Raw genomic sequence first — 23,721 nt, 5'->3', positions numbered from 1 at the left:
TATGTTCCTCAAAAATTAGAACTCGTTCCAACTTCGTTCCTTTTTTTAAACTTATTTTCATATATAAATGGTTTTGCTTATACCACATTTATGATAAAATGAGAGCAATTTTATTGTTTCTTTATGAAAACGAGTATTTTTTTAACGTGTTCTATTTAATCATTACTTTAAGAAAGTTTTTTTAACATTTTGGTGTCCTGCCGGCCTAGTCTGCCTCTGCATGTACTTTATACACACATAAAATTGATATATAAATTTCAGCTCGAAATATGAGCATTACAAAAAGAACTTGTTCCAGGAATCCGTTTTGGAACAAGTTCTTCCAAACACTGAATCTGACTTAACTTTCGTTTTTTTTTCAAAATTACATGCGTGCTATGTTTTACAGTTCTTTGGATGTTCTTTGGGGTTAACTCGGTCAGAACCACGGCAATTTTTCACTGATAATTAGAGACCGAATGCGACGCACTCGCATTCGATCTCTACTTGTCAGTGAAAAATTGCTGTCGTCCAACCACATGACGGTAAACCATTGTTCTGGTGTCCTGTGCTTATGCCTACGAGAAAATGCAATACTTTTCTTAACCATAGCGGTTGTAAACAATGGTTTTTGCGCTGACATGCGACATGGTAAACCTAAGTCTTTTTGAAGCCTAACATGAACTGTTCTAACAGATACTTTTCTAAGCAATAACGGGTGTGTTTTTTTTTCAATTCTACGGCAATTAATCAAGGGTTTTTGATCACTTCTCTTTTAATCAGATTAAACTTTTTTTTTAAGCATACTGGTAAGCCTTGATTAACCCTTAGTAATTAATCTAGTCTACCAATATGTTTTTTATTTGAAGGAAAGAATCCAAAAAGAAGATTTTTAGCATGTTCATAAACTTTAAAAACACAAGTTTTTAATCTGTTTTTACGCTCAATTATTACTTTGATGGGAACTTTTTCTCCACATCAAGCGATTATTTGGACTTTTTTCCTATTGTAAGTTTTCTGAACTAATGATTTTTATGCATGTCTTTTAAACCAGTCTACAGCTTCCAGACGCACAATAACCTTAAAATCCATGCTAATATTGAAACTAATATTGACGGGTGTTATAAATACATGAAATTACTTCCGATGTCCGCAAAATTTTTGCGCTAGCTGTAATTTCTAAAAGTCAAAGGAGCTTGTAAAATTTTTACAAATACCACTATTGTATGATAAGGTGGATCTTTTTTGTGAAATAGGACTTTTACGTTTTTACTTAGATTAGAGTTATAAAATAAAGTATTGGTGGTTCGATGGTTATGAGGTTTTTTTCATTCGATTTAGCTTAGGTTGCTTGGACAACAATATTTAGGAATGGCAAGATAGCACTAATCATTAATAACCAGAGCCTATTTAATCTATGTATTCTTTGAATGATAGATGAACTTTTCATTAATTGTCTATAAATTTCAAATGCATTCAATGCCCAACTTAGAACTGGTTCGATTGATGGCTGATATATCACTGCTTAATTTGACGACTGATTCGTGGTTAATTCATTTGATGACTAATTGGCGATCAAGTTATTCAATGACTGATTTACAACGGTTTCATTTTAGGACTGATTTACAACAACTCAGTTTTTTTTTACACATGACATTGTGGATCAGGAATGTCATAACTATTTCTCCTGAGAATCTTCATCCAGTAGTTGCTTTTTGAAGAAAGCTCTGTTAACAAAAGGTGATCAACAGACTTTTCAAGTTTAGTTAATGCAAGTTTACTTAATGAATAGTTATCATAGTTTGTGTAAACTTTACGTTTCAGCTGTTAAAATAGACTTTAAGTATTTAATTACTAATATTACAATTACTTTTTTTAAACAAATTTAAAAATTATTTATCATACTCAAAACTTCACCTTTCATTCTCTATTCTAAAGTGTAATAGTCAACTTTTTGAAAATAAAGGGATTAAGGTCATACAAAATGGATAAAAGTACTTTGATACTACAGTCATCATTTGAAGCAAAATCTCAAGCTCTTCAATCTGATTGCAACAAAAAATGAGTATCTTTTTCAACTGTCCTTCCTCATTTCTCAGAAATTATATAACTTCAATCTTATTGCAATCGCTTAGAAATTAAAAACTGACTTTAAACTCATTAGGAAATTGTTTTAAAAAATATGTAGTTTTGATTAAAGTTTTTTCAATCTAAAGAAAAGAAAGGTTTCTTAACCTAAGTCTTTCTGATAGTAACAATGAGTTGCTTTGTACCAAAAATTTTCAAAGCTAGATTTTTCCCTTATTCATTTGTGATCAAATCTTTAGTATAACTGGACAAAACATTTCCTTGCGTTAAGGGATGTTGATTTTGCGATCCCTTGATTGTAAGAATAAGCTAGCGGTTGCTAATTGTTAATAAAGCTGGCTGTTTTTATTTGAACAAAATGGCAAAGAGCAAGTGATGAAAATTATATATAGGTCTGTTAAATTTAATTTTAAACAAACTTTTTTAAGTATTTTAAAACAAAAACGAGGAAATCTATTATTAAACATTTCTGAAGTTCTAAATAAAGGGCATGAGGATAATTTTTTTGTATTTGAGACGTTCCCCCCCCCCCCCCCCATAGGTTATTGTTTCTAAAAGCCCTTTTCAACTTTTTTTTTGTGTTATATTAAACTAGATCAAAATCATTTACAGATTTCAAACTTTATACAAAAAATTTTCCTCTTTTAAGAGTAATTTCAGGGGATAAATGGGGGAACTTAAAATTTCACATTTTAAAGAGATTTTTTGATGAAATTTGTAATGTGTCAATGAACTTTGATCTAATTTATGAGATCAACAACAAAAAAAAGCTTATCATTTTATGAGACGTAATTCTAGGAAGGGGGTAATTATGAGACGGAGTGGGCTAGCGTTAACAGAATTCCTGAAATTCACTCCCCCAAAATGCAAATAGACCATTGGTAAAAAAAAGCTGAATTAAAAGTACCTGGCCTATGTATGCTTTTTGAATTTTTTTTTGAGAAGAACCGGCGGGAGGAAGGAGAAAGAAAGGAAAAGAGGGGGTGGGGGAGGGAGAGGAGGAATTTAGGTATGACTTCAAGCTTTACATTCAAGATCTACAATAAAAAAATACTAGTCTCTAAGTGAACAATCCAGCAAACATCTGATAGCAGCTTCTAGCGATACATTTAATATAAAGAACGAGGGTATTGATACTAAAACGATTAAAAAAAAAAAACGCAAAATATTTTAAGAAATCGGTTCATGTTTAAAACGCACTGTCGTGTAATGATTAACAAATGTTGCACTTTCATGCTAACCATGAAAATTATGTAAAAGTTATTGGTGAAATAAACGTGCAGTTATAAAAACTGTTTAAAATTATTAATGCAAAATTTTTGAAAATACAATTTTTTTTTCTTTCAAAAAACTGTTAGTTACAAACCACGTTAAATAAGAAACGAAAAAAGCAAAAATCCATTTATATAATATACAAAATACATTTATAATGTAAAAAATAAATCGTTTTACTAAAAACAATTAACTTTTTACATAATATTAAGGAAAAAGTTGAAAACTCGTGTAAAAAATTTAAATTTTAGGAAGGTTTAAATGCGCATTTACAAATATTACGCATCTTTGCAACCGATAATCCTTGATGATATTCCGAGCCAACCTACAAGGAAAAATGGAATCAAGAAAATTACTATCATGATAAGAAATAATGGTAATGAATTATTTGATTATAAATAATTTAATTTCATCGATTTAAATGTTTTTTTTTTTGTTTCTTTTTTTGTTAAAAAAGTGTTTTTAACATTTTTTTTATAAAGTAAGCATGACTGTAATAATAATTATAATTAAAGAATCATAGAAACAGTAGTTAATAGAAATAATTTAATGCATATAAAAATCATCTGGTTACAACAACATATCAGACAACATATCACTTTTACCCTTATAATTATCGCAATCCTGCTTCATTGCTTCCATTGATTTCAACAACCACTGAGAAGAGTCTAAAAGACCTTTTTCAACAACATGGTCTCTGACAAATGCTTTATATGCCATGAAAAGTTCCCTTCTTACATCAGAATTTCCGTTGCAATCTATCAGATTTTGAAAAGCAGTTTTTGTACTATTGAACTGCTCAAAACTTGCTTGAAAGTTTTGAAGCGCCTGGTTAAAGCTATCAAGGCTATTTTGAATCGAGTCACAATCATCTAATGCAAAAAAATTTCTTTAAGATATTAGCACGAATGCTTTGATTCATAGAGATAAGCATAAATATTCTCACTTTCATAAAACTCAAATTTAATATGTATTACATGTTAGATATTTAGTTATAGATAACCAAGTTGGTTACGAAGCCATACACTAGAGTTTTGCCAGCTAATCATCTTATACCAGAGTTACATAACGTATGTAAGCTTATAGAATTTACTTTTAAAATCAAACGAATAGCTTGAATTCACTCTGGTTTTTACTCTATTATCTTGTTTAGAAGGTTTCATTTCTTGGAATATGACATTTTCGAAAATATATATTTTTACAATGATTTATTTAATGAATGGGTATCTATTGAGTGCTTATCTTTTGAGCGGGCAAAAATTGTTGTAACATTTTTATTCTCTTTTTTTTTTTTTTTTGCAACGCTTGAGTGAGGGAGAGTTTTTGTTGCTGTTATTGTTGTAACAACTTTATTTTATAAGTCAAAAGTTATGTTTTCAATTGCTCTTGATTTAAAAAATATATATTTTCCAAAAGGTGGTTCAAAAATAGGTCATGTCAAAAATTTGAAAAGAGCCCTAGCTTATGATCTGCCTTGACCCCAAAATAGAACTTAAAACTTTTTACAAAAATTTTTTTGATCATTGGAAAGGTTCCCACAGAGGGCAAAAGGGTCAATTTTTGCCCTGTTTTAAGGAAAACTTTACCCTTAAACTTCAACCATTAAAAAAAAAAAAACTATCCAATAACATGGTAATGAGTTATACAACTTATGTTTAAGGGGCTCTTTTCAAAAATAAACATTCAAAGAATTTCATTTTTTCAGCAAAAAGCGGGTTTTTAGTGGGTATTTTCAAAATATCTTACATTTCAATTTTTTTGTATAATTTAATATTTGAAAACATAACTTTTTTTGCTGAACAATTTTTGTTTTGAATAAAGAATAAAAAAGATTTTAAATAAAATAAAAAATAAATATTTCATTTTTAAAATTAAAATATAATCTTATAATTTCATCTAACAAACTTATATGTAAACATTTAATTTTAGACTAACATAAAATATTAATAATTTATATGATGCCACCCAAAAAGAAAATTGAAAGAGTTGATGATACTTTTTTAGTGGGAAAAATAAATTGTACTATTCCTAACAACAAATTTGCTACTACACAAGAAATTCTTCAATACTACAACTTTCTAAGAAAATCTAAACCTGAAGTTAAACTGAGTTTTATTGTAGGATGTCCAAACAAAAGTGGATCATTCTCACCAAATTGTCCTACCAGTCAGTTACATTGCTGCATAATATCTAAACTTGTAGTTCCATGGACACGTGGTGGATTTGAAGTAATTACAACTCAGAAGCTGAGGTAATGATAGATCAAACTGTATAACCTTATCAAAACACTAAAATATATTTTTAAGTTTTTATAAGCATTTAATAATAATAATTTCATTTTATAGGATCAAGGTCACAAAAATGGTGCAAGACTGGATGAAGCTCAAAAGTCTAAGCAAAAGAAACAACGCTGCTGAAGTTAAAAAAAGAAAGAACTTTAAAGAAAATATGAAAAAGGTTTTCTGGATCGGAGAAAACCCACTAAATATGATTGAAAAAATAAGAAAAGATAGGTTGAGAAACCAAAATGACAAAGAGGAAGACATAGCTTTTTTTAAAGACCAATTAGAGGAAAGGAAAGGAAAGTTAGGGGGATTGGATAAGAGATTTCAATATTCATTAAAAAGAAAGTATAAATCTAAATGTAGTTATAATAAATTAAACAATGAATCAGATACTGATTCTGAAAATTCATTAAGTTCTTTTAATACCAATAAAAGCAATTCAAGTGATAGTGAATTTGAAATTGAGTCATATATTGATCCTACAAATTCTGTCAACCTACCAAAGGATATCTTGCACCGTACTGCTCACACAGCAGTTGGAGAGGGTTTAACTCCACATCAACATACAGCAATTCTTAGCAGTATTATTGTCAATTCTGGAGGATGCATGTCTGAGTTTGTATGCTCTAAATCTTCATCATACAGAGCAGCAGAGAATGCTGTGGTAATGGGTGCAAATGAAATCAGAGACCATATAAAAAGCATTTCTAAATCTTCAAATTCTCTGATAACAATTCATTTTGATGGAAAAATTGTGAAAGAACTTACTGAAGGAAAACAGTTTTCAAAAGATAGGTTAGCTGTTCTTGCTAGGATTAAAGGACAAACCGAGTTACTTGGAATTCCAGTAATCGACTCAGGTTCTGGAGAACACCAAAAAGAAGCTATAGAAGAACTTATTTCTAACTTTGGATTAGAGGATAAAGTTCAGTGTCTTTGCTTTGATACCACTAGCGCCAACACAGGTAAAGCAAAAGGAGCTTGTAGCAGAATCATTGTGCACTTACAGCGCCCTGTGTTATTAACTGCATGTCGACACCATATTTTTGAGCGTCATGTTACCCATTTTTGGGAGCTTTATCCAAGTAGTCATACTTCAGGACCAGAAAATAAATTATTTAAACTTCTTAAGAACCATTGGAATGATCTAGATACTGAAAATCAAGATTTAAAAAGATTATCAACTCCTGTTGATTCCTGGATTAATGAACAAAGGCTGAGTGCTATTCAATTTTGCAGATATATAATTAGCACTAAAGTTTTTAAGAAGGTGAGTAATAATAGTTTTATAAACTAATTTAAAATCTAATTATCTCTTCTTATTTCCAAAAAATAGTATAGTAAAGTAGTACTTCACATATAATTTTCCAGTTTTACAAATTTGTAGTAAGTAATTTAAGTTATTATAACTTAGGAAAAAAATTTGTTTAGGATAGAAAGTTTTGTAAAGATTATCAAGAATTGGCTGAACTTACATTGATGGTACTGTCACACACTGACAGGTTTAAACTTCACAATCCTGGAGCTGTTCATCATGCCAGATTCATGGGTAAAAGTTTATTTTACCTAAAACTGTTTCTACTTATGGAAAAAATCCCTGAAATCAATGAAGAGAGCAAGGATGAAATCACTGAAATGACAAAGTTTCTTTCCATTTTTTACACTGAATGGTTTCTTAGAGCGGAGCTAAGTTCAGCTGCTCCAACGCAGGTACACGGTCTGAATAATTGTTTTAAAATAAAGATATAATTTTGAATAAATACAAAAAGTAGGTATATTATTTATTTTTAAATTAAACATTGAAAAATCTAACCCTTAACTGTTAGGATATGAAAGCATACTGGCAGATGAAAAGGTTTGAGGAATTGAATAAAACTGGAGCTCAAGCTGTTTCTGAATCCATTATGCGACATACTTGGTACCTTGACCCATATTTAGTCATTATAGCAACTGCAGATCAGAAATGTAAAGAACGTAGCAACATGGCTAAGAGACTATTTGGTCTAAAACGACCCTCTATAGAGGAGTATTCCTTAGAAAGACAGGTGTTGGATAAAGACATTCTGAAGAACTTAAACTTTTCACAGGATGAGCCTCCCAGTTTAGTTCCACTAGTTACAGAGAAGTCCTGGCTTATATTTGACATACTTGGTCATGGAAAAGCTGAGGTTCAATGGATGAAGCTTCCTGCAAAGTAATGGATTTTAAATGATTTCTATCAAGAATTTGAAACAGCCATCATGAATCTTGATGTTGTGAATGATTTTTCAGAAAGAACAGTCAAATTAGTTCAACAACTTGTTAATAAAGCACATTCAGAAGAGAAAAGGCAAGATACGTTTCTTTTTACTCATGTGTACAAGCGAAATCGAAAATGGTAGAAAAAAGTTGGATCATGCCAAAGCTGCACTCAATAGTATTATTTAATATCTACTTTTTGATCCATTTTATTTTTGAAACACTTGTAAATGTTTGGTTTTTGTTTTGTATTGGTAAAGTTTTTTTTTTATTGTATTCAAACAAATATTTATTTTTTTTAAAAAAACATTTTATGTTTTGATGATTTTCAATGTTTTATCATTCTTCTGAAAGTTACTTAAAAATATATATATATAAAAGAGCCCCTTAAACTTAAGTTGTATAACTCATTACCATGTTATTGGATAATTTTTTTTTAAAATTGGTTAAAATTTAAGGGTCCCACAAGCTAGGTAAAGATTTTCTTAAAACGAGGCAAAAATTTACCCTTTTGCCCTTTGTGGGGACCTTTCCGATGATCAAAAAAATTTTTGTAAAAAATTTTAAGTACTATTTTGGGGTCAAGGCAGATCATAAGCTAGGGCTCTTTTTAAATTTTTGACATGACCTATTTTTGAACCAACCTAGTGTATGTAGATCTATCTAAATGTTAGGTTTAACATCTAATTTACATACTTGTAAATAAAGTAACTCTCACTTATATAGAAATGAAAAAGTATTTAAACATAGACATATTAGCCATAGAAGCTATGGAAAGTTTTTTATTCTAAAGTAGCAATTATATAACTGAAAATGTTTAAGATACAACTAAAACTGAGTTCTTTTTAACAATAACTTAATACTGTTTACTTTTACACAGAGGTACCTATTTCAACATTATTAAACAAATCCTTGTTAAAACAAGTTGGATAATAAATCATCAAAAAAGCATCACAATAAAATACTTAAGCTTTTTTAAAATGCAAGAAAATGCAATTATAGGATGCAATAAAACGCAATTGCAGGGTGGCATTATCACTAAAATTCATCTGCTACAAAGCACTTGAGGATTATCTAAAAACGTTGTATCAGTGACCGTATAATCCAGCTTTCTTATATGCATATTAACTATTTTTTACTTAAATGCATATTATATGCATATTAACTATTCTTTACTTAAAGTTTGTATGTTTTATGCTCTAAAACAGAAAAAATCTGCGCAGATATTTTTAAGGACATTCAATATTATATTTCGATATGGAATGTTATACAAATTGTAATATTCTTAAATTTCACTTAAGTAAGTTTGTGAAGCTTTTGCACAGTCTTCAGCTGGACTTTTTTGGTAGCTTTTATCCATTTATTTTTGAAGTCTTGGGTGTTTTTAGGTTCTTTTACATTGAAATTCAGTTTTCCTTTAACAATAGCCCAATATCTTTCGATAGGACGTAATTCGGGACAACTTAGTAGGCTGCAGTGTTTTGCAACAAAATCTACTTTATGTTCTCTATGCCAGTTTGAAATTGCTCCAGAGTATTGACATGATGCTAAATCAGGCCAAAAAAACGGATTACCCATATGAGATCTTAAAAACGGCAAAAAACGCTTCTTGAGGCATTCTTTGATGTATATTTTGCTGTAAATTGCTCCTGTAATCACAAAACAAGAGCTTCTTTCACCACATGTTCAAAATATTGAACAAAAAATGCCTAAAGGTAAGCCAATAAGTGTAGAAAAAAGGGCAGCAATACTCACTTTGCTTCAAGAAGACTATACAGTTAGAAAAATAGCTGAAAAATTAAATCTGAGTAAATCAACAGTTAGCTATACAATTCGTTGATATTGAGAATCTGGAAGTTTGGAAGACAGAAATTGTCCAGGTCCTTCTCGCATAACAAAAACTGATGACCGATGTATAAAAGTTATCAGTAAACATAATTGAATGTTAACTGCTCCACAAATAACAGCTATTTTCAACTGTGATCGAGAAAAAAAAGTTTCTGTCAGTACAATCAAACGAAGATTGCAAAAAGCTAATTTGAATGGTCGTGCTGCTACCCGAAAACCATATCTGCAAAGGTAATTGACAGAAGAGATTCCGTTAGGCACAGTTCCACAAAAATTGGACAATTGATGAATGGAATCAAGTACTCTAGACTGCTGAGTCAAAATTTGAAGTTTTCGGAAATAAGCGAAGAGTTTACGTAAGAAGATCTGCCAAAGAAAAAATGCTAACTCAATGTCTGGTTCCAACAGTAAAACATAGTGAAGGCTCTGTGATAGTTTGGGGTTGTTTCTCTCTGGATGGAGTGGGAGATTTGCGTAAAATCGATAGTGTAATGAGAAAAGAACATTATAGAGATATCCTGAAAACAAGTGCAATCCCTTCGGGACTTTGATTAACCTGAGATAATTTTATTCTGATGCATGATAAGGACCCTAAACATACTGCATTATTATGTAGAAATTATTTAGAATAAAAAAAGCTGAAAATATTTTATGTGTAATGACCTGGCCTCCCCAAAGCTCAAACCTCAACCCCATTGAGTTACTATGGGATGAACTGGATAGAAAAATTAGAACTGTATGTTCAACATCAAAATCTCATTTGTGGAACACTATAGAACAGGAATGGAAAACTATTCAGAAAGAAGCAATTAGAAAATTAATTGAAAGAATGCCGATAATAATTAAAGCAGTTATTAAATCAAAGGGTGGTTTTTTTAACGAAAAAAAAAATTTAATTATTATAATGGTTTTTGTAAATTTTTATTACATAAAACTGACTAATAATATATTTTATATTTAAAATGTATAAAAAATATAATTTTTATTTATATAAATTAAAAATTCTACAATATAATTACAATATTAATAACGCTTTTTTGAAAAAATCTCCAATGTCCTAACTTCCGTGAGCGGCAGTGTATATGTCCTATACAATAAAACGCTAACAGCAATATATATATTTTGTATATATTTGTAACTATTTTACGCAATCAAATAATAAACTGTATATTTGGTTGAATACTATTTTTACATGTATATATTATCGGACAATTTAATTTAGCACCCGTTGAATTGGGAACAACAGACTATAATTCTAATAGCTTTATATTTTTGAATTGTTCGTTGTATTGTGTTTTTTTTGTATAATTTCATTCATAAAAAATTCGACTAGTAATATTGTATTTTTATAAAACAAGTGAGTCCTGCATAATCTCACGGCTTTCTGAAATATACTTATCAAATATAAAAATATAAATTAATGTATATAAAATATAGTTCCAGATAAGACCCATTACCAAATTTAGCAAAAATCTAACTATCAATTTTACACCTATCAAGTTTATTTTCACTCGCACATATTTTGCTTAGTTAGCAAATTGGCCCGCTATGCAGCACTGTCCGATATCCTAATCTAGCTGCTCATAATGTGTTAACATTTGTTTCATCACAATCATTCTCTGCAAAATTTACTTTTTAGCATATTTATCTTACATACTGAAGTAAAGTAATAACCAGTAAAGTAGTAACCAGTAAAGCAACACTATGATCTGATACTATTTATGTAGTAATATTTATCAATTTTAATCATCTAAGTGAACCCTTTACTTTGCTCATGATTGGAACATCAATATCTGTAACAATACCATATCAATGCAGATATTTTCTGATTTAGTGCCTTCAATATCATTTTGCTGAAATACTTCTCTTCAATTTATAATTTTTTGTTATTTTATTCTTATTTGTTAAGACCTAAATGTTTGTTCTTATTTGTTATATGTCCTAAGTACTAATTTACAATAAACAATTTCTTAGTTGGTCAAATGTCACATTATACTCATTTTTTCTACCACATATTCAACTTCTATCAATTTTAATCTATAATAAACCAATGAATAAAATTTTATAAAATTGTTGTGATGTCAAAACATTTTAAAATATTCAAAACTTTTACCAAAGTTTGGAAAACAGGTTTTATTTCCCATTTTTGATTCAATAAACCCTTTCTTAAAAATTTTGTTATTTTGATATTTAAATATATAAGAAACAAGCATGGCTTCTTTTTAAAATATAAACAAATATTTATTTAAATAGTGCAATATTTCAAACAATTTTCTTTTTTTTTTCTGATCCCAAACTTATGGCTTCCTGGGATGCATTTAAATAAAACTTATATTATTAAGAAAGCTGGAGCAACTTTAACTTTATGCTATAAGATTTTTGCATTACCCTAGAATGTAGTAATTATTATATTCTCTTAATTTTTTTAAAATTTTGTCAAAACAGCTTTGTAATGTAAGATCTATAAATGATTAACAATGACAAAGATAAAATGAATAAAGAAATAATAAATAAACTGTTTAATTTTCTTAGCTACTAGTTTGGAAACTCTGAACCAATGTTGATCTTCATAGTTAACTCAATAAAATAAAATGATTTAAATACACTGACCTACTGATAGTTATTTTGTTGAACAATAAAATAAAATGATTTAAATATACTGACCTACTGCTAATTATTTTGTTGACCAATAAAATAAAATGATATAAATATACTGACCTACTGGTAGTATTTTGTTACTCCCTAAAACAGAAATCCAATTATTGAGAAAATCAACCAAATCAGACACTTTATTGCCATTATAATTAATTTTGCTGTAAATAAGCTGTCTTGTGACTTGAGAAATATCAGAGAATGAGTATATCTGTGAGCAAGAGCAACTTTTATTCATAGCTGTATCTAAAAAAATAAAAAAATTTCTTAAAAGCAAACATATTTTAGCATAACTATAAAAACATAACTTTAATTAAAAGATCTATTTATATACTGTTGTTGCAGGAGAATCTGTTACAGGAAACATTTCTTAGGGTAGAAGGATTTTCTTTGAGTCGTTGAAGCTGTATTCCACTATCTCCACAAAGTAATGAGCAATTCTCTACATTTTCCCAAGCTATTAAAAATAAAGTAAAAAAAAATGTTTAAAACTTTACTCTCTGAGTTTTTACAAAGAATTAACACCAAGAAATGATATTGATACAGAAGAAAAAATTTTTAAAGATGAAAGATTTTACAAAATTTTACTAATATTGAAAATTGGTAGTTGATGAGGTTGGTTTAAGTACTAGAAAATTGTTAAAGAAAAGTAAAAGTAAATTTAAACAACTTACTTTGTACCTGATTAGTAGAACCTGCAAAACAATATAACAAAAAACCAATATAGAGAGTAATCAAAATCTACATAAAAATGCATCATAAGAAGGAACACATTAAAAAACATTTAGCTTGCGTATAACAGATTTTAATTATAAAAATATAATTGTAAAAGGTAGCATTTATAGATACAATCTTTAAAGATACCTAACAACAACTTATAGTCTAACAGGTACAAAAAGTAAAAAGCATCAGTTTAAATGTATTCAAGTATTGAATTGCAACCATTACCTATTTCTCTTCTTTTTCTCAACATAATATTTGAAAATTCAGAGGAAGCTAAAAAATTGAAATATTAAGAGGAAAGAGTAGAAAACTCTTAAGAGCCACTTCAATAAGCATTTGTATACTTTCATAAACGTAATTGACAAAAAATCTTATAGCCTGGAAACTATTTTTAACAAAATTTGAAATATAAAACAAATTTAAAACAAGTTAATACTTACGCAAGCAATCATATTTCAAACTCATATGTGGATTACGGCATTCTCTGTAACACATACGTCCAATATTTTGACAGTTTTCTAAGCTATAAGGATCTTGACAACTTTTAATGAACTGACAGTAGTTTATGGCTAAATAATATTGTTCTTTTATATATTTAAACAGATTATTAAAGTTATTTAAGAAAATAATTACACTGAGTAGCTTTCTTAAAAGCTACTCAGTATACTTAGCTTTTAATTAGTGCACTGACTAGTTTTTTGAAAAATTAATCTATGACTCTTTAAGAAGTATTTATATAATATACATTATTGTTAAAAAATATCCACTATTTTTAGTATATAAAGTTCCCCTAACCTGTACATTCTCCATTCTTATCTTCATAGCCATCATCACATACGCATTTGTAGCTGCCTTCAGTATTAACACATTTTGTATTAGGTCTTAGAGAGCATTGATTAACATTAGCACATTCATTGATGTCTAAAAAAGAAAATAAACCCTGCATATTAATGTTATCAAAATGACCACAATTACCAATAAATTGGAATTTTTAATAACCATTTACAGTTATTGCTACCGGAGGAGCAAACTAAACTTTATGCTACAAACATTAATCTATAAGAGAAGATCATATCATGAATTTGAAGATATGATTGAAACTTTTTATCATAGCTCCTAATCCTAGTAAGAAAGCTTTATAAAATACCTCTGCAGTAATGCCCATCCCCAGAAAAACCATTTCTACATGAACAGAAAAAACTGCCTGCTGTGTTTGTGCAAATACCATGTTTAGAGCACGGTTGACTTGCATTTTGACATTCATCTATGTCTGTATCAAATATAAAATAAAAAAACTATATTTACAAACATAAACAAAATATTTGTTTACGTTCATAATTTTTTTCGTTCAAAATATTTAACAATATAGAGGTATTTGCTTAAAAGTTAAAATTTTTAAGCAACAAGATAATGCATGTCCATCATTTTTGCTATAATATATTTTATTTACTGAATATTAACTTAAAAAAACAAAACATAAAAAGGAACGAATTAAAAAAGGGGAAAAAAAATACTAATGAATTAAACAAACGGATTTTTCAATTTATTAAAGTAGCTATAATTGCCTAGTTGCAAAATCTCTAGTCAAAAATATTAAACTCTAAATTACCTCGACAAACTCTATGAGTTAATTTATATCCAGTTTCACAATCACAGTTGTAACCACCATCAGTGTTTTTACATATAGTGTGGGACATAGTATCACAGTCATTTTCTTTTTCACACTCATTAACATCTATAAATCCATTATTTTATTAGTTATTTACTAAACTTTATTACTGATAAAAATACCATTTCTCATTTAACTTAAATTAAGATTGCCTTTCAAGTGTATGCTTATGTTCATGCATTTAACAAATAATTAAAAATCAAAAGAAAAGAAGTGTAAGTAAATAAACTTTTAGAAATACGTAACAACCTTACAAAGATGTTACGGATACTAAAGAATTATTAGAAATATTAAAGAAATATTAAGCTACTAAAGAATTATATTTTATAAATAAAAGACGCTTCAAAGTAGTACTTTTATAACAACTAAATGCAGCCGTTTTATTCACTGTTTCATTTTGTTTTAAAGCTTCGACATATGTAGATTTTTAGCCTTCAGATATTTTAATCATAAAATCATGTTGTGAGTGTTTTATTAAATTTGCTCTTTAAAAAAACATGGTAGTAAAGCCCTCCCTAGTTTTTTACCGGCGCTACTGCAGTTTCTCCCCCCACCCCTTTTTTTTTTTTATGATTGATTCTGATTGAGAATTTTATGCTAATTCAGAAAAATATAAAAACATAGACCTGAAAATCAACGGAAAGTGCTCTAATTCGAAGTCAAAGTTGTAAAAAGTCTCACTAAAAACCCTAATACTCGCCTTTTTTTTTTAAACGCTTTCATTTTTAACGAAAACTAATTACCGTTACATTGCGCAATAGTTAGACCTGGTTTCCATCAGCCTTTGCATTATTGTTTTTAAGTATTATAACGAAAGTGTTATAACGAAATGAAATTAATGGAAGATTTCAAATAAAGATTGAACGTAAAATTTGAGCATGCAGAAAAACTGATGAATAATTATCATTGTATTGTACGCTGGTTTTTTTTTAAAAAAATGGTTTGAAGGTTACTATTTCTAAATTTTACATGTGATTAAACAACAATGAACTAAGCTTCAATAGTTCTTCTTTTAGGAAACAAAACTGTTAAATTCTTTTTTAAAATTTATTACAAAAGTACATTAATTGCATTATAGTTTATTCTCTAATAAATCAAAAAACGGCTATTTTCATTGCCACAAAAAATTGCGCTAGATAAACATACTTTTACGACTTTTTTAACGTAAAAACCATGCTATTTATGTATTGCTTTTGTCAGCAAAAAGATTATTATTTTCAAAATGGCGAATATTAGGGTTTTTAGTGGGACTTTTTACAACTTTGACTTCGAATTAGAGCACTTTCCGTTGATTTTCAGGTCTATGTTTTTATATTTTTCTGAATCAGCATAAAATTCAAAATCAGAATCAATCATAAAAAAAAAAAGGGGGGGGGGAAGGAGAAACTGCAGTAACGCCTTTTTTACCTATAATAAAAATGATGTTAAGGTTTCGGCGCTACTACACTTTCTCCCTCCCCCCCCCCCCCCCTAATTTTCTGATTGATTCTGATAGAGAATTTAATGCTGATTAAGAATCATTGGTCACAAAATCAATGAAAAGTGCTCTAATCTGAAGTTGAAAGTACAATAATATACCACAAATCGCTAATATTCGCCTTCTTGAATTCACTAAACTTTACGGTGGATTTTATTTTCAACCGCAAAAACATTGCTAGACTGGTTTCTACCATAAAAAATGATTTTTGGTTTATTATGGCTGCGAAAGTTCTTTCGACCGACAAACGAGCTTTAAAACGTGTTTTTCTTGTGAAACATGCCATTTCTACTTGTGAAACATGTCATTCCTTCTTGTGAATTTTAATTTATAATAAAATTTTTGACTATGTTTTAAACAAAATCTGTATTATTATTAAAGAAAAGAAGTATATGAAAAAACGAACTTTTATCTAACAATAAAAATTAAATTCCTTAATGTTCATTGTAAAAGTAAACTTTTTTGAAACATTCCTTTTTACATGACAGATATGATAAAAATATTTTCACGAGGGGTTAACTTGTTGTATGAAAAGAAAGTCAGTAGTTTAAAATGTGTCCTTTTTTAATATTAACAGTCTTCGTTGTTTTAAAGTTCATTGCAGTCCATAATCAATAAAAGAACTTAGCAACTTATTCCATAAAAATTTCAAACATATTTTAGTCAACAAATTAAGAATCCAGCTAAAACAAACTGGCTTGATAATAATTAAACGCGATGGATTACCAAAGGGTTAGGACTATTGTAATTGTAAGAATTAAATACAATTACACATTACAATTTAATATTGTATTGTAACATTACAGAAACAATAAAAAAAATTTTATTTTGGTATTGTACTGCTGTGATGAAAAACAATTACAATAAGTATTTTATTTATTTTTTTTCTAACAATACAATAAAATTCGAGAACTTTTGTATTGTATTGTTTTAATGAAATAAAATTACAATAATTATTGCTTTGATGAAAACAATTACAATAACTATTGTAGTGTATTACTTTACATTAAAGTAGAAAAGCTAACGTATTTTAACGTATTTACATTTATCTCTGACGAACTTGCTATTTTTTATATACGGGTTCGCAATATATTGCAAATTTTATTTTTTACATATTTAGATTTCGTATCACCTATCTTGTTATGTATTTCTAAGCTCTAAATGGCCGCAAAATATTGCCTGTCTGATGATAGCCTTACTATTTAAAGTTGCCCAATTTACCATTCTGGCCCCCCTTCCCCCTCCCATTATGTTTCAGTAAAATAGAATCAATCATTAAATATTAGTTGTACCCTATTTCAAGGGTACAAGGGTATATAGTAGGCAACTGGACTATGAAAACATTTATTAAATTTTGATAATAAAATAATTTTTCTTATTACAATAACAATATATTGTTATTTTATTACTAAGACGAACTACAATACAATATTTTTTGTTATTGTAGTGGGTCCTAACCCTAGATTACCATGTTATATTATTCAAAATCTTTATTACAAAAAGTAAAAACCAGGTTAATAATACTTTTAAAAGATAACTTTTAGACAAAAAAATAATCATTTTTCAAGATTAAGCGCTAAAATTCCTTATCATTCCAAGACAAAGCTGTAAAAGAAAAAGTATTCTTACCTTTGCAAATATTTCCTGATGATTCGTAGCCTTCATTACAGCTGCAAACAAAGTCATAACCCACACTGATACATCTGGAATTTGAGGTGCAGTTTAATTTGCATGAAAAATCCAAAACTATGTCTATAAAAAAGTTTTTTTTTATGATAAAATCATATTAAAAACATCGGCGCTATTCAATTTTCTCCACACTCCCAAACCCCTTATTTTTATGAGTGTTTATGATAAAGAATTTCGAACATATTAATACGATAATCCGGGTCTGGGTTTATATTTGAGATTGAGAGAGCGATTTTTATTAATGCTTTTAAAAGAATTTCCTTTCATAAGATTTCGTATTTTTCAGGCTGTCACCAAAACACTCCAATTAACCTGGTTCCATGCTTTTTCAATAACTTTTATTCTAATGCTATTGCTCCTATTCTTTAGTTAGGCTTACAATTAACTTTTCTTTCTGGTAATGAAAAACGCCGCTATTAGGTAAGGAAATACCAACTAAATTCAGCAGCTTTAAAATAATGCTTCTAAGCATTGTTATCTATTTTAAAGTGTAGTCATTCAGCGTTAGGTACCTCATTCCTTAAGACAGCATCAGCTCAGCTAAAGAAAACTCTATGAAATTTTGATACATATCGTTTTAATAACTTTACATGATTTTGTAAAAATAACTAGTTTCTTTAATTTGCTGCTTAAATTTTCAACTATCAATAAATTTTTAAAATATTTACAAAAAGTGCAGTACTATGAAATCATCTAACCTTTTGTAGTTTTTTAAAATGTATTAGTCGTGAAAATAGACAGAGATTTTAAACAAAAGTTTGCCGTGCAGTATTCTTATAAAACGTTTAACAACTTTTCAAACTATTTCTTATTTAAAACTAATATCTCTTAGATCTAATGAAATATTTTTGTAAAGAAATACATACCCGTCTTTTTATTAGATGAGAGATTCACGTCGATAGGATTTTCTAAGCAAAATATTCCCAAAATTATTGAAAAACTAAAGATCGCGATTCTCAAATTCATTTTCTAACAGGCAGCTAATGTTTCGTTGTGTTACCTGTAAACAAACAAATAGTAGTTAATGTTTCTTTATATCACCTATAAACACACAAATTTATAAAATTACCAATGTTATAATAGAAATATATTTTTCATATTTTTACATAAAGATAAACACTTAAACATGATTCATCAATTAAAAAGTATATTATAGAATTTAAGTAAGATATTTGAATCAGAACATTGATTATAGAATGATACTTAGCATTTCTTTAAAGAGTTATTTCAAATCTCCAATCAAGCGTTTAATCCCATTTTAAAAAAACGAAGAGTGAGTCATCTCTTTGCTTGTCAAGACTACCTATAGGATTTAAGACAAGGTTGTTGTTTAATGAAAAACTTCTCCTCTGGACTGCTGTTCTAAGAAATATAAAAAAAAAATAGAAAACTATTTTGACATCAAGGCTATATTTAAAAATTTGTATTTTACATAAAAATATTATACTGCATACGCAGCTTGAATGTTTGAACAAAGTGGCAATTATGCTGCATTTGATGCTTACATAGTCAATATGTTTACAAAGAAAAATGCACACAGGTCTAGAAAACAATTGTTTTTAATAAGTACACTTATTTGAAACGTTATCAAATTTTGAGTGTGCATTATACATTTACCAAGATCTGCTAATCTAAGTTAGCTTACACATCTTTATAATTGGTGAAGCTAGAATAAGAATTTTGATCTCCATTGAGATCCTGATTTAGTATTGTTTTTTGACATACTTACAATTTAATGTACTATATGTTAAGAGTAACAAGAATAGATATTCAAATGACGGCTTTTAGTCACTTCTAAATGCCCTCAAAAGTATTTCTCATCAAAACATCCAATAAAAATTAATTCAGTATCTCAGGAAAACTTTTGATTTTTTTGTTTTAAGTTGTGTACATCGCTCAATTACTTTTCAAATGAAATTAATAAATGGAAATCAACAAATGTCTTCACGTTGTTAACAGTAATAATTAAATTCAGTTTCAAATGGTTTAAATAATCTAATTGATATAAGAAAAAATAAAAGTCTTCTTGTCTCAGGTATTGCTGTCCCATTTTGTAGAGAATTAACATAAAACTCTCTATTTTAGATTTAATTTTTAGATATTTTGTTTAGTGATATTTATGACCGAATTTATAAACCTCTGAGAACTTACAGTATTGTGAAAAAGTTAAGAACCACTAAATAAAAAAAAATATTTTTTTCAAATAAATTTAATTAATTTTTATTCTAAAGATAATAAAATAGTCTTTATTTTCAAACATATTAAATAGAACATGAGAAAAAAGAAGATTTTTTTTTTTGAAAATTAATTCATAGAACCTGTAAAAATAAGGATTAAATATTATGTGTTAATCTTTTAAAATACTTTTTGTGTGAAAAAGTTAAGAACCACAAAGAATTTTTGTGCTAAATGCGGCGGAAACATCTTTTTAAATTTGTTTTTACCTTTTTTGTTTAAATATTCTATCAATGACCTGAATCATTACCAAAAAACCAATAAAAATATTTAATTTCAAACAAAACAAAAATTCTTTTCTTTTGAAAAAATGAGCAGAGAAGCTATTACCTATGAAGATCGTGTAAAAGTGGTGCATTTTTTATTAGGAACGTAAATCCGCTCGTGAAATTGGAAAAATAATAAAAGCGATCACATAGTTTGGTGCTAACAACCATCAAAAGATTCAAAGAGACGAAATCTTACGTTGATCGCCATCGTTCTGGAAAACCGCGTTTGACGACACCCATGATGATCGCCTTTAAATCAGGTTGGCGAAGAAAAATCGAACCATGCTGTCGCATGAATTAAGAATGGAATGGAAGCTTTCAAATGGATGTCAAGCATCGGCATCACTTGTGGGTAGGAAACTCTTAGCTAACAATAAGTTATTGAAAAAAGCTGTTCTAAAACCGCGACTTACCAAACAACATATAAAAAAGCGAAAAGAACTTTGTAAAAGCGTCAAAGAATCGTCTAAACAAAAATGGAGGACAGTAACGTTCAGTGATGAGATAAATATTGAGGTTGATAACCGAAAAAAGCAAATTATGATTCGCAGGCAGTCTTCAGAAAAATATAATCTTGATTGTATCGTTCAAAGAACAAAACAAGGTGGCGGGTCGGTTGGAATATAGTGCTGCATGACATATTATGGTTTCGGTATGTTTAAATTATTTGATGGTTGACTAAACTCTATTTATTACGTCGATATTTTAAATAACAACTTGTTACCGTCAATTGATGCACTTGAGCAAAGCGTTCCGTTCATTTTCAAGCAAGACAATGCACCATGTCACAGGGCTAAAATTGTCTCTGAATGGTTTGAAAGCAAAAATATTGAGCGTCTAATTTGGCCACCAAATAGTCCAGATCTAAATTGCATTGAAAATCTTTGGAGTTGGCTTGATAAAGAGATTGCCAAGAAAGCACCAAGGAGCCTTGAGGAGTTGCGCAATATTTTACCAGCAATACTTGCACTCAATGCCAAATCGTATAAATGAGTGCTTAAAAATTCTTGGTAGAATTACGCGGTATTAGGTAAAAATTATCGTTTTTTGTTCTGTGGTTCTTAACATTTTCACAATTTTTTTTTAAATAAAAATTACCTATAAAAGTTTAAATACATTTTTTTTATTTGTTTAAAAGTTTTTATCATTATTATTATTTTTTGTTTTGTTCGTCTATTTTCTAAAACTTATTATTATTATTATTTTTTTACCAGAAAAATATATTCAGTTAAATAAAAATTTAAAAATAAAAATAAATTGTGATTTTTTTTTTGGTGGTTCTGAACTTTTTCGCAATACTGTATATATTCTGTTCATCAACTCGATAGCTAAAGTCTTAAATTTGTTTAGTTATCATCAAGTTTTGAATACTTTTATTTGTTAAATCACTTGGAAAAATTGCTTTTTTTACGTAACTTTACTAATCATCTTTTATCTAGCCTCGTTTAATTGTATCTTGTTATAACATTTTTTATTTGCCCTCGCTTAATTTAGTAGCGTGTTCTTATATCATTTTTTATGCTGATTTCGAATATACACTCTTAGTGTGTTCAGAAACCACGTCGTTATTGAGAAAATTGCTCTACTTTTTATTACAATTTAGTATTCAATGAATACAGTTATGTTTTGCTTGCATTTTCCTTAAGTAATTGATCTTTAAGCTAATTTATAAAGTATATATGAAAGAAGTACTTTTTTTTTGTATAAATTTCGTAAACTGTTTTTCTTATAACTTAACCATTATTAATTTCGAAATCGATAATTATGAACACTGTTATTCGCAAGAGTTCTTATAGCAAAGTTGCATTACAGTTGAGTGTATACTTGTCAAACTGCGAAGTTTCGATTGACTGGAAGTTTAGAAAACCGGAAATGTTCAAGAAGACGGAGAACAACTCATTTACTTGTTAAAAAATGATCAAAGAAAAAGCCATAAAGCTTTAAATGTAGAAATGTCTTTTATTTGTTATTCAAAACCAGTGTCAATACAAAAACGACACCTCCGTAATGCCTATTTATTTGGTTTGTTCATTGTACCTAGAGCTAAAGATTCATAAAGTACTAACTCTCAACTATGAAACTTGGTAAAGGAAATATGATAGAGATATTCTAAGAGAAATTTCTTAACACACAAAATAATCAATAAGTGCGTTCTTTTGAAAATGTGCTTCTTAAAAGGCCATCGTAAAATCCTGTCTGGAATCCAATAGAATAATCATAGGAATATTTGGAAGGGAGGAATAGAAAGGGAGGCAGGTCTTTTCAATGTTTTTACGCGTTTTATATTGGTATGAGCGACTTTTTGTTGTTTAGTTATTTAGATGTGGACTATGGGATAGGGCATTAGTAGTTCATAAACTAGGAGTGTAAGTGTACCTCTTAATTCTGTATATATATATATATATGATCTTTATATCTCGACGTACCTATCTATAAAATGTTCTAACGCCTGTATAATACACATTATGTCCCTAATGACTGTAACGTCTTCCCCATTTCTAACTTTTACGTAACCTCTTTGTAGTCTGATTATAAACATCAACTTTCTTAAATCTTTATCCCCTTTTAATATTGGATAAGTTGTTATGGGCATTGGTGTTTTTGGTTTTCGTCTATCTGTGTTTTAAATATTAGTAGGTGATTTTGAGTAGAAAACTAGCAAGAAATGGCATCTTGTTTATATCTTCTATCGGATTTGACTTCACAGTAGATAATTCGAAAAATCAACAAATACGATTTCTCTATAACAAATAAAGGAGCTTGAGAATATTGATCTTTCAATTCTTTAATTTGAAGGCCAACAAAAATTATTTTAAAAGCCAACAATTCCCAATATGAAATAGTACTTTATTTTGTCAAATCTATATATGGAATTTTATTAGGGTTCTTGATATTCTATTTCATTAATTGCTGTTACGTATCAATTAAAAAATTTCCTAGTTCATTAGGTTCTGAGAGCTGTATTACTTTAGAGTACATAGTAAAAGGATAAAACAAAAAACCTGGGTAATAAATCCAGTCTTTATTTTAAGAAAACCTCATTTGGATTTGAAAAAGGAACAACTTGTCAGTCTTTGGTTGATGGTAGACCGTTGGTATTCTAACGGTTTAAACGGTAAATGTTGTAAATTTCCACTTTTAATGTCAATTTAAAAGAGAGCAAAGTATTTTATCAAAATAAGTTCAGCCATAATTGATATTGGTATGTTTTGTGTTAAAATATAGAAAATCCAGATTGACACGATTCACATGCTTACACATGTAAAAATTATACCATTACTTATATTCGGATATAGG

At 28.6% G+C, this 23,721-nt stretch overlaps 1 protein-coding gene and 1 pseudogene across 2 annotated transcripts; one reads left to right on the top strand and one right to left on the bottom strand.

Moving 5' to 3' along the window:
• Window positions 1–3,235: 3,235 nt before the first annotated feature.
• Window positions 3,236–19,517, bottom strand: LOC145183783 (uncharacterized). The gene is made up of 13 exons (XM_090085783.1): window positions 19,426–19,517; window positions 18,787–19,282; window positions 17,861–17,983; window positions 14,695–14,820; window positions 14,233–14,355; window positions 13,881–14,006; window positions 13,526–13,654; window positions 13,311–13,358; window positions 13,037–13,057; window positions 12,697–12,819; window positions 12,429–12,608; window positions 3,945–4,211; window positions 3,236–3,664 (listed from the first exon to the last, which is right to left on the bottom strand). Exons 2-13 carry the CDS (start codon window positions 18,884–18,886, stop codon window positions 3,618–3,620), a joined length of 1,413 nt encoding a protein of 470 aa, XP_089941909.1. The 5' UTR covers window positions 18,887–19,282; window positions 19,426–19,517; the 3' UTR covers window positions 3,236–3,617.
• On the top strand, window positions 5,270–7,985 carry LOC149889776 (uncharacterized; annotated as a pseudogene). Its single transcript, XR_016451957.1, has 4 exons — window positions 5,270–5,590; window positions 5,685–6,894; window positions 7,056–7,334; window positions 7,451–7,985. The product of XR_016451957.1 is annotated as an uncharacterized LOC149889776 (transcript).
• Window positions 19,518–23,721: the final 4,204 nt, after the last annotated feature.

This window comes from Hydra viridissima, unplaced genomic scaffold, assembly GCF_058129835.1.
Source record: "Hydra viridissima isolate aposymbiotic clone 2 unplaced genomic scaffold, HvirCarnegie_v1 scaffold_4, whole genome shotgun sequence".
Lineage (NCBI taxonomy): Eukaryota > Metazoa > Cnidaria > Hydrozoa > Anthoathecata > Hydridae > Hydra > Hydra viridissima.
The sequence above is the reverse complement of the archived record's forward strand: the minus strand, read 5'-3'. Positions and strand labels throughout refer to the sequence as shown.